Source organism: Euprymna scolopes, chromosome 7 (genome assembly GCF_053919585.1).
Source record: "Euprymna scolopes isolate OS-2025 chromosome 7, ASM5391958v1, whole genome shotgun sequence".
Lineage (NCBI taxonomy): Eukaryota > Metazoa > Mollusca > Cephalopoda > Sepiida > Sepiolidae > Euprymna > Euprymna scolopes.
In genome coordinates, this window is record NC_136488.1 from 112487769 (window position 1) to 112500268 (window position 12500).

The window sequence follows — 12500 nt, forward strand, 5'->3', positions numbered from 1 at the left end:
TAGTCACAAAAATAAACTACAACTCTTGCCACAAGAGCAAATACAGCAACTACATGTAACAATCAATGCCCAAATTTTTCAAATAAAAAAATTAATGACTCTTGTTTTGAGATGGAACTCTCATAGAATCTCCTGTTGAAGTAGCAAGCATCAACTGCCTCGCTATAGAACCGCAAAAATGCATGACCGCCCCGCCACCCCAAAAACATGTCTCCATATTTCTTTAGTAAGGAGTTGGTGTTTACTATTAGGAATCATGCATTCCTTTCAACTGATGATGGAGAAAAGGTATCATGTAAAATCTGCAAGAGAAAGATGTTATTTTTCTAAACGCAACTTCATATTGCATTTCACAATGTTCATGAAGAAATAAATGTTGCAAGACAACAGATATATGAATTTTGTGGAGGACTGAAGTTTCGATTATTCACTGTTTTTCCTAGAAAATGCGGTCAGGTAATTTTAGATTTAAGCTCTGTTCATCAAATCAAACCAGAATAATATATTTTGTGTAATATAATATTTAACACAGTTGATGATAAAAGGATTGAACCATAATCTCTTTGTTTTTTTTTTTCTTTCTTTTGCAGACAGTCAAATATTTCCTACCGAAAATGATAGAAAATAATCATGGTCACATCGTGAACATGTCCAGTTCTCTTGGACTAACTGGTCTTAACAAATTGACTGATTACTGTTCAACTAAATTTGCAGTTAATGGTTTCCATGAAGTGCTTACCTATGAACTGAAACACGACAAACACAATGGAGTGAAGACAACACTCATATGTCCGCAGTGTGTTGACACAGACCTATTTAAAGGTTGCCGGATAAGGTGAGTCAAATTATCTAATCTAGATTAATAACTTCTGATCCATACAAGGATTTTTGTTCAAGGTCATTATCTTGTTTGGATTAATTAAGAATAAAAATTTTAAAAGTAGTTTTCTGCCAGACTAAACAGAAATCATCTTTGTTTTACACTTTTTTAAAAAGGAAGTTAGATTTATAGTATTTCCTCAAACATTTTATATGTTGATTTTTTTTGTTTTTATTTTGGAAAGGTACAGGATAAATACTTAGATTACAAAATTGACTGATAACACGATATATCATGGTTTGCTTAACTTATCGTAAACGATTCCATGTAAATGAGTTATTGCAGATGATTAATTGAGCACAAATTGCAAATTTTACCCACAGCAAGGGGAAGATTATGAGTTCATAACTTTGTTGCTAATGCTCTTACGATAATTAGTATTGCATTGATTTTTTTCGTGTTCTATATTCCTGGTTCTGTGTGTTGAGTTTGTCTTTCAGTATCTTTGTTTTATAGTCTACTGAGATGGCAAACTCTACACTTTGCATTTTTTTCTTCTTGTTAACTATTATAATGCATGATCTCTTTAGCTTCGATGAGTTTATGTGTTTTGTTATATTCATCTTTCAGTACAATCTTCAGTTTCCATATTTCTTTAGTAAGGAGTTGGTGTTTACTATTAGGAATCATGCATTCCTTCCAACTGATGATGGAGAAAAGGTATCATGTAAAATCTGCAAGAGAAAGATGTTATTTTCCCAAACGCAACTTCATATTGCATTTCACAATGTTCATGTAGAAATAAATGTTGCAAGACAACAGGTATATGAATTTTGTGGAGGACAGAAGTATAGTTTCGATTATTCACTGTTTTTCCTAGAACATGCGGTAATTTTAGATTTAAACTCTGTTTATCAAATTAAATAATCATAATAATATATTTTGTATTTTGTGTCGATACCATTTGTCTGTATGTTCAAAATGCAGTCATTTGCATAGTATTTTCCGGTGGACTGTTTTACATACAGTTGTTGTATTCTTTTGGGTTAGTTGACTGCATTTACTTATTATGTGATTTACGGGAAATCCTAGTCTAGAAAGTTTGCACTTACTGTTTTCCTGGATTTAGTCTATTTTAGCTTTAGATGTGGTTATTCTGTGCAGCTGCCAGAAGTGATTCCATTTCTTTGTAAACTGTCATTTTCTGAAAAGCATGTGCAGGTGTTTTTGTGGGTCTCTTCTCTTCTTGTTGTTATGAAGCATCTATGTTCTGTTTGTTTTCTCACCTTTCTTTTTCTTTTTTTGTTTTTGTTCTTGATTTTACTGCTTTTTGAATTTCTCATTTGACAGTGTCTCTTGCTACATTGATCAGTCTTTCTGTGTTTTGAGTTATGTACCTTTTTTGTGTTTTTCAGACAGTATTCTATCCTTATCAATTCCCTTTCTTTTTCACCTAGTCAGTCAGTATTATCTTTCAGATGTAGTGCATGCTCATTAGTTTCTTAGTTCTTGGGGTAAGATGCATGAGTTCTTCTTTGGTCTAGCCTATGAATGGTTAATGATACTACCCTGATGTTTATGCTTTAACGAGGTTTCTACTATATAATTTTGTCCCTAACAGTTTTCTTCTTCTTCTTCTGCTTATTATTATTATTATTATTATTATTATTATTATTATTATTATTATTATTACTCACGAGGAGGCCATCACCTGTGCGTTCGAGATGCAGTTGTTTGCATAATTCCAAGTGTCCTACCCTTCTCACTTAGTCGTGTCTGTTCTTGTATTCCTTTTGAGCCATTTTGCTGCATTCACTTATTATATGGTTTATCGTCTCGTCTCTTTGTCCACAGAGTCTGCATTTGCTGTTATCTTGTGTTTTGTCGATCTTTGTTTTGATGTGGTTGGTTCTTATCGAGTTGTCTTGTGCTGCAGTTAGTAGGGATTCAGTTTCTCGGCTTATGAGTCCTTTTCGCATCCAAGTGTTTTCGTTATTTTCATCTTTTGTCATCCTTATGAATCTTACATGTAGTTGTTTCTCTTCTCATTTTTCTTTCTTATCCTTTGTCTCTTTGTTTTCTGTTTTATTGATTTTTTCAGTGTCTCTTGCTCCTATGATTATTCTTTCAGCGTTTGTATTGTGTATTTTTCTAGTTCTTTTTTGGTATCATTCACAGTCTTCTATTCTAACTAGTCCCCTCACACCGTCTTTTCTTTTTATGTAGAGTCAGTGAACATTGTCCTTTAGGTGTAGTGCGGTATTTATAGGCATTTTGTTTCCCTAGTGCCCTCATCTCCATTTGGTTGGGTAGTTCCATGCCTTCTGTCGTCTCTAGTTTTCCTTTCTTATAACTAGAAGTGCACACTTTTCCAGAACCAAAATCCATTTGGATATCCTGGCTGAAGATCCTGGTGGTATTTATTAATGTCTCTAGTTTATTTTTGGTCCTTGCAAAAAGTTTCAGATCATCTATTGTTCATTTTTTCCTCCATGTTAGAGAACTTGTATCTGGCTTGGCAGTTTCTCAGTATATTGTTCAAGGGCATCATGGCTATGATGAACAGTAATGGTGATAGTGAATCTCCTTGGAAGATGCCTCGTGTCTGAATGACAAGTCTCATCAGATTTTAAGTGCTCACTACCTCTTTCAATAACCTTTGCAAATTAGTTTGCATTATCGCAGTAGCCATTTACCATTGATTTCTCGTTGGTAGCGACCATTAGTTTTCACTGGGATTTGGGTTCCAGTCTTCTTTGCACTCATCCAGTGGACGTCTGGTTAGTGCTTTCTCTCCTCGGTCTTTCCATCCTCCTTGACCTTCCTCACTTATTTGGTGTGGCGTCAGTTTATGGTGACACCAAAAGAAAGATCGGGGAGGCAGGAGCGCAGAGGAGGGGGAAAGGTTAACTTACAATTCTACAGTTTCAGTTTTCATAATTCCATGTAGTATTTCTTTGTGTTTTATGTCTGTAGCAGTTTCTATATGTTTGACTAGCGCCTTTGTATCATATGTATTAGTTTCTGCATTCAAAGGTTTTCTTTAGTTTCAACCATTTTCATCATTGTTATCCGTTGTATCTTCTCAGCCATCTCTCTAATTCCAATCTCCCCCATTCTTTTTTCAAAGTTTTTGGTATTGTTTTTAGTGCTCCTACTATTATTGGTGTTATCTTAACTTTCTTCATTTTCCAGATCCCTTTGAGCTCTCTGGCCAGTTCTGTGTATTTGCTCTGTTTCTCTGTTTCCTTGATTTTCACTCTGTGGTTTGCTAGAATGGCAAAATCTACGATCTGGTAGAACTTTCCTTCTTGTAAACTATTATATTACGACATCCGGGTTTCTTGCTTGGATGGGTTTATCTGTTTGTATATCCATGTTCCATAAGATTTGTGACTTTCATTATTAGTTTATGCTTGTACCATTTGTGTGGGTGTTCAAGATGAAGTTGTTTGCATAATTTCCAGTGTACTGTCTTCCCCACTTGATCATATCTATTCATAAGTTTCCTGGTCTTCTCTAGTTCCTTCTTATTTTTTTGCAAACAGTTTCAGGTCATCTATGTATATTAGGTGGTTAATTGTTTCATTTGTATTAGTGAACTTGTATTTCGCTTGGTATTTTCTTAGTATATTGTTAAGGGGCATCATGGCTATGATGAACAGTAGTGGTGATAGGGAATCACTTTGGAAAATTCCTCTTTGTATTTTGATTTCAGTTATATATTGTCTATCAGCTGTCAGTTCAAGTATCCATGTTCATTGCATTTTCCATCAACTTGATAATTTGCCCGGTATTTTTACATTCTAAGGTATTCTATTATCCATGCTTATGGGATCTGGTCATAAGCTTTCTTGTAGTCGATCCATGCCATGACTATATTTTTTTTTCTACTTTTTACCTCCTTTAGGATCTGTGTTCGTTACAACTCTACTTTCAACCAAGTCGTTGTTTGTTTCGTTCACCACACTCTATTCTTCTACCTCTTCTTTTACACACGTTCGTTCACTTTAGTGACTAAAAATCGTCTGTCCTTCTGTTTTCCTTTCCTCGTTATTTATGGAACCAGGGTACGAGATTCTCCGAGATTCCCCGAGATTCCACGAGACTTTTTTCCACATAAAAGCATGCGGGCGCCATCTTGATTCTCAATTTGTGCTCTACAGGCACAAACGCGCAGCAAAGTTCCTCCTTGCTATTGCGCACGTACAGGCCGAGAACTTTTGTTCCATCGCACAGACGCTCTGGTTCCTTACATGTCAGTCCAAAGCTCTCAAAGTGCATTCTAACCGATTGCGCTGACATGAGGCTCTCATTGACGAATATATCATCGATGTATGAGGATGTTGGCTGTTGCACTGCCTCATCTTGCTGCCGGATAGCATGCATGATTGCTGTCATAATGCCTGGTGCCACATTTAGACCGAACCCTAGCCTGGTTAGACAATATCGGGTTCCTCCAATTTCCACAGTCTGAAATGGCCACAATTTCCTCTCAATGCGTATTTGCAGATAGGCCCTGCGTAGGTTCAGAGTTGCCACGTTTGATCCCTGCTATCGCCACTCCCTTAATTTGAGTGCACACACATCAGCCCTTGCCATATATGGGTCGACATGCTCATTGAGCTCACGGTAGTCTAGGATGGGGTGGACCTTTTGTACGACGGCCATCAAGGGAATCAGCCCTCGCGAGGGGGCCAACCTAATCCTCTGGGTATGGAAGAAGCCAGCCATTGTCGATCCACGTCTGCAGTTCTTCTTCATACTGTTCCCTTAGCCACATGGGTGGGGATATTCCTATACCCGGTTCCGCAAGGATATTGGTGGCTGATCGTTTGATCACTTCCAAGACGCCGTCAAGGCATTGGTGTTTCTATCATACTCTGCACGAAAGTCAGATTCGTTGAGAGTTATGACAGCACAAACGTGCTCAATGACGATCTGGGAAGAAGACTGGCGCTGTAGTTTCTTCCCCTTGCCCGTTTCCTGGACAGGTGCAGGCCAGGTGTCCGCGTTTTTTGCACTTGTAGCACTGCGGCCCGTCAAGTTTCTGAGTTGGTTGACATGACGAAAGACAATCACGGGCCAAATGGTTGGGTCCTCCACACTTATAGCAGGTTGTAGCTTCGCCCAGGTCCTGCAATCCAACCTGTGATGGTTGTACAGCTGCCGCTTCGTCTATAGTGTTAGGGCTTTTCTTTAGTATTGCTCGTGCCTGCGCCAATACTTTCGATATGTCCATCTCGTCCACTTGGGATGAGGCATGGAGCAGATCTTCCACACTCTTAGGTAATCCTGCAACAAAGGCGCACACCAAACCTTTGTCTGACATCCCCCCAAAAAAGACCAATAGCTTTTTTAGTTCAGCCAGATACACATCCACCATTTCCCCGGGATGTAATTTTCGGGCCATGAATTGCTTCCATGCAGTAACTGGATCTAACGCAAATGCTGTAAAAAGGGCGCACTTGATGCAGGCAAAATCTGTTTTCTTCTCATCAGCCAACTGCTGGTATACTGCATATGCTCCCCCAGTGAGGCGCATTGGGACCACGCATTCTATATGCTTCACCCCACTGAGCTGACATATTAATTCTGCTTTTTCCACCCATTCCTGCACTGAGTGATCAGTGCTACTGCCATCAAACAGGGGAATTAGCTTGGGGTCAAATCCTGACGTCATGCCGAAATAGCTTGTGTTCATTACAACTCTACTTTCAATCGAGTCGTCGTTTGTTTCGTTCACCACACTCTATTCTTCTACCTCTTCTTTTACACACGTCCATTCGCTTTAGTGACTAAAAATCGTCTGTCCTTCCCCTTTCCTTTTCTCGTTATTTATGGAACCAGAGTATGAGATTCTCCAAGATTCCCCGAGACTTTTTTCCACATAAAAGCATGCGGGCGCCATCTTGATTCTCAATTTGTGCTCTGCAGGCACAAACGCGCAACCTCTTTAATGGTAAGCCACTTCTTTCTCCACAGGATCCCTTGGTCTATGTATAATAGTTCATGTGTTCCTGTTTTTTTCGAGGAGTCATCCACGATTTTGAAGGGAATTATAAATTTGTTCCTTCAGTTGTGTTGTTAGTATTTTTCACATTGTAGGTAAACATGTTATAGACCTGTAATTGCTGGGGATGGTTCCTTTTTCTGCGTTTTTTTTTTTTAATACCAGTGTGGTTCAACTTTCTGGAATATCTGCTTCGTGGATACATCTTTTCAGGTTCTGACTCATTTTTCGTAGAGTTGTCTCGAGGGTTTCCTTGCTGATTTCATTTTTCAGGTGTATAATAGTTCATGTATCGTCTTAATCTCCTTTATTTTGCTGCTACCCACTAGTTTTTACAGGTGTTTATTGTCAGTGATTGCTCATTGGCAACAGCAATTGATGTTCTCTGCAGTTTCTCCCCAGATTTCTAGTACTTTCTACTTCTTTCGATAACGATTCCCAATCACTTTTTGTAATCGTATTGCCCTAATTCATGTTTCATATTCAACTTTCCAGCAAGCTCCATGTACTTGTTTAGTTTTTCTACCTCCTGACTCTTCACCCTATGTTCTACTAGGATACCAAAATGTACAATTTGGCATATATTTTCCTTCTCCTTTGTTCTATTTATGTTTTTAAATATGAGTCCTAATCATTTTATGATTTTCATTTTTCACCATTGGTTCCGAATGTTTATGACATTTATATGCGTGATCTAATTTAGACGTTTGCATAGTTTCTCAACACACTCATCTCTGTTTTTGTATTCATTTTGGGCAAGTTTGCTGTATAAACTTATGTGGGTTACTGTTTTGTCTCTTTGTCTAAAGAATCTATATTTGCTGTTTTCCTTGGTTTTATCTATTTTGGAGTTTATGTAGTTCTTTCTGATTATGTTATTTTGTATGACTGCCACTAACGATTTAGTTCCTCTGTTCAAATGTACATTCTTATTACAGCACCCACTCTACAATGATCAAATTTCTATTCCAATAAAGACTGGGTGAATAAGTGTCTCGCTGTTATACACACTTATTAGTCAGAAAGGCGAATAATCACTCTCTTATTTATTGTATGTGTCTTTCTTTTCAATATATTTTGTTTTCACTAAATGTCGAGTTATGTCTTTCTTCCGGGACTTTACCAGTCTACAACCCTGACAATGAGGATTATCAAGAAATTTTTATTTAAAAATGACGAACATAAAGAAACCGACTACGAAATTATCGACAACTTTTACAAGTTCTATAAACAGGTTTTATCGATAGATTTTTTTTTTAAATCTTTAAGTTGAATTCTTTCTTAGACAAAATGAAATCTCTCTTTTTTTACTTTCAAAGAAAAGGTCGGTAATTTCATTATGTTAATCCGGCACTGTCTTATATTTTAATAAGAAAATAATACCACCGTTGAAATTATAAACCTTATTCTTAATGCTGACTAAAATACTAACCTTAAATCTTACTGTTACTTGAAAAATGTTTAACAAAAAATGTGATTTTTTTTCTTGTCAATAAAAAGGTTTTATATTTTGCTTGCTCTTTTACGTTAGCAGCGTAATATTGAGATTTCTAAATCCATGACATAAAGACATGTTTAAACATGGAAAATCTTAAGTCAACTCTATTAAAATTCATATCAAGTAGCGCAATAATTATAAACCTTATTCTTACTACTGAAGAAAGATTATAAAAATATTATATTGAAACAATAGAAAAAAAAAAAAAATAGTTTGAAGAATTATTCCTACAAGCAATGTCGAACAAGGGTCAAAATAGAACGAAAATGCTTTCTTGCAAAATGCTATTTGGAATGCAATTAACACTTCCGCAAATATGAAACGAAGGTTTTATTCTTGTCTGGGGAATAACCCAGACAAGAATAAAACCTTCGTTTCATATTTGAGAAAGCATGAGTATCTCTACAAAGTAGATTGTGAAAAATTATTACAAGTTTAAAAAGCCTGTTCCTTTTGTGTCAAAATCACACCAGAAATTTTTCAGCAAGTTATGGACATTATACTTGGTGAACTTGATTACACGATCACTTACTTAGACAACATGTTAATAAATAGTAAAAGTATGGAAGAACACAAGAAACACGCCCACAAAGTGTTTCCACAAATACAAGACTATAGTTTCAAAATAAAAAAAAAAGGAAAATGTGATTTCTTCATAAAAGAAATGAAATTTCTGGGTTATAAAGATTCATGAAACCAGATAATGAACAGGCCACTGCAATTAAGACATGTCGGCACCTGAAAACATCACATCCCTTGCACTGTCAGATTATTACCAAGCATTTACCTAAAACATGCATAACCTTCGAACGAGCAGTTAAGAAAAGATAAAGTTTGGGAATGGACACTATCAGTATTATAATATACTATAACACACTATAAACTAAACTGCAAAACATAGTTACTAGTGATACAAGCTCGTACGTACTAAAAGGATGCAACCCTCATAAAATTTAAGATGAAACTCACAAACCCATCACTCATGAACCGAGGACACTGCTTCCAGCTGAAAATATTACTCCCAAATGAAAACAAAACTAGAAGATTAAAAACTGAAAACGAGCTTATTTTTTATGGAAAAATTCTATTTATTTCTCGTCCGTAATTATTTCGAGTGTATCTCGCCGACATATTAATTCTACAGTTTAATCTCTCTCTCTCTCTCTCTCTCTCTCTCTCTCTCTCTCTCTCATATATATATATATATATATATATATATATATATATATATATATATATATATATATATATAACATGTTGCTGCAATCCTACGATACTTTGGACCAAAGGGGAATTTCTGCAACCAAAATATTATATATATATATATATATATATATATATATATATATATATATATATATATAGAAGATAAGATAAAAAAAAGTAGAAAATAAGGTAGGAAAAAGTGGAAATTTAAAGTCAGAATATCTGAAATAAATAAACCAAATGTAATAATAGAATGATAACAAATAAAACATTAGTTATAATCAGATATATTTATGGAATAGATTAGAACATGAAATATGGTAATATATTTTACAGTATATAGTATTTAATTTAAATCTGATGTCTATGAGTTAATCATTTTATTTTATAAGCATACGTAAATAATAAATTAAAATATCAAATTAGTATATGGGATAGAGATTGTGGAACTTGAAATATTCTAACTATTAGTCTGATTGCAATATTTGTGTGTGTTAAATATTAGTTGAAAATATAATAAATAAATAAAACTGTTTTTAAATCATACATAAAAATGAAAAGTAAACGGAAAAGTGGGAAAAGATAAGATGTTGTGCTGTAATGACAATTTTTATAATCCTAATATGATAAAAGTATAAGTAGAATTAAAGTATCGAGTGTTAATTTAAATACTTATTTAATTAGTTGAAATAAAAAAAATTATTATATGATTGGTGTGTTGACCCAAATAAATAAACCAAATGTGATAATAGAATAATAAGTATAAAAGCATAAAAACTCATAATCAGATATATGGAGGGTGTGGAGCTTGAAATATTCTAATTATTGGCTTGATTGCAATATTTAAACATGTTAAATATTACTTGATAATATTAAAATTTCAAATTATAAATAAAATAAAAGGGTAAATGGAAGGATGGGAGAAGATAAAAGATGTTATAATGACAACATTAATAAAAGCATTATTAGAATTCAACCATTAATTATCAATTTATATACTCATTTAATTAATTAAAATAAATTATTATATGGTTAGTGTATTTTAAAAATAAATACAAGTGGAAAGATGATTCATTTAATTTAAGTAAAATGTACTAACCAATTTAACTAGTTTGGGAAATAATTATTAAAACTTGATTGAAGAATATTTGTATATATATAAGTTGAAAACATTATTTTTTAGAGTAAGACTTTCAAAATGATTAAATTAAAATAAATAAATAAATAAAATAAATAAAAATAAAAAATAGTAATAATTAGTAAAATAAAATCTTAAGCTTATTTACCTACATATACATACATATACATATATATGCATTTATACACATGCATATATATATGCATATATATACATATACATATATACACATACATATGCATACATACACAAACATGTATACATATATACACATACATATACATATACATACACAAACATATATACATATACACATAAACATATATACACACATACATATATACATACATATACACATAGATATATATACATATACATACACATGTATATATAAACACATACATACATGCATGATGATTGCAACGTCTTGTCAGACGAGTACCACTCCCTCAGACATTTAAAATCCATGAGCCCAAATGCCTGAGGGAGTATCTATACAAAGATGATGTTACAGAGTCTTAGCTTTGTACGACAGCTAAGTCTCTCTCTCGGTTCAAAATGTTGAGATCCAGCAACAAGCAAGAGCAAGATAGCCGAAACAAATTAAACTGCAGACCAGCTTAATGCGGGTACTGGTCTCCCGCTTTATGGCTTTTTAAATCAGAGATTTGCTTCTCCTAGAAAGGTTGCCTTCACCACGGCTTACGGGGGCCATCTCCACCCCAATACACATACACACACACACACACACACACAAATATACACGGTGCTAATTGGCCGTTGACTCAGAAAAAGGGTTCATTCGCCATACATACATACACACATACATACATACATACATTGATACATATAATGATGGCAGATCAATTATTACATGCTTCCATCATTTCAGGTCTACACATCACAATATTTCCATCAGCACAGGAATATTTTTATAGACAAATGCCTGACGGAGTATCTATACAAAGATGAGTGTTAGCTTCGTATGACAGTTAACTCTCTTTCTCGGTTCAAAATGTTGACATCCAGCAACAAGCAAGAGCAAGATAGCCAGCAATATGTCAAACTGCAGACCAGCTTAATGCGGGTACTGGTCTTCCACATTATAGTTTTTTAAATCAGAGATTTGCTTCTTCTAGTGTTACATGATAAGGGCTGTCCCCTTTTCATGTAAGTATAAAAATAGAGATTACTTAAAATGAAAATAAAATGAGAGAAAGCAGAAATCGAACCTTGGATATAAGTTTTAAAGAACAATAGGTTTAAATGGAATGTCCAGTAAATTGTTAATTCTGATGAAATAAATAATAAATAAACTATTCAATTGTTAGAAAGAATGTGGATAATAAAATATGGGTTAAATAAAGTAGATATGTAGGTTGAATTCCTTTGTAAAAACATCAAACAAAAAATAGGTTATTGGGAAATCATATGTCGGAAACGTGCAAAGTCGCGCATGTTGAAACACGTGAATTTTGCTCACGTGGCCAGACATGCATGGATTTCTCAATACAGGAAGTGAGAGTTAGTTAGTTAGACAGTCAGTGAGAAACTCAGAGAGGGTCTGGGAATTCGAACGTCTAGGAAGCGAGACGGTCACTTTGAAACTAAAATGTGAAGCTTTGAATTCTTGATGAGAAAACCACGGCCGGTCGTGAAGAAATACATCCATCATGTGTTTGATAAAATGTCGTCTTGTGTTTGTGATTCTTACAAAAAGGTAAAGTGAAAATTGTATTATATGTCTATATGTCTGTGTTATAAAATGTCATTACATACACGTCTCGACATCTCATATCTACAATGTGAATCTACATCTCATATC

General features: G+C 34.5%; 1 protein-coding gene across 1 annotated transcript in view; it reads left to right on the plus strand.

Annotated features, from left to right (window-relative positions):
- The window catches only part of LOC145279890 (epidermal retinol dehydrogenase 2-like), a 46911-nt gene that overhangs the window by 13821 nt on the left and 20590 nt on the right, over positions 1 to 12500 (plus strand). Inside the window, exon 3 of the mRNA XM_080131365.1 lies at positions 591 to 835. Coding sequence (XP_079987491.1) covers positions 591 to 835 — 245 coding nt within the window. The remainder of the gene's footprint in view (positions 1 to 590; positions 836 to 12500) is intronic.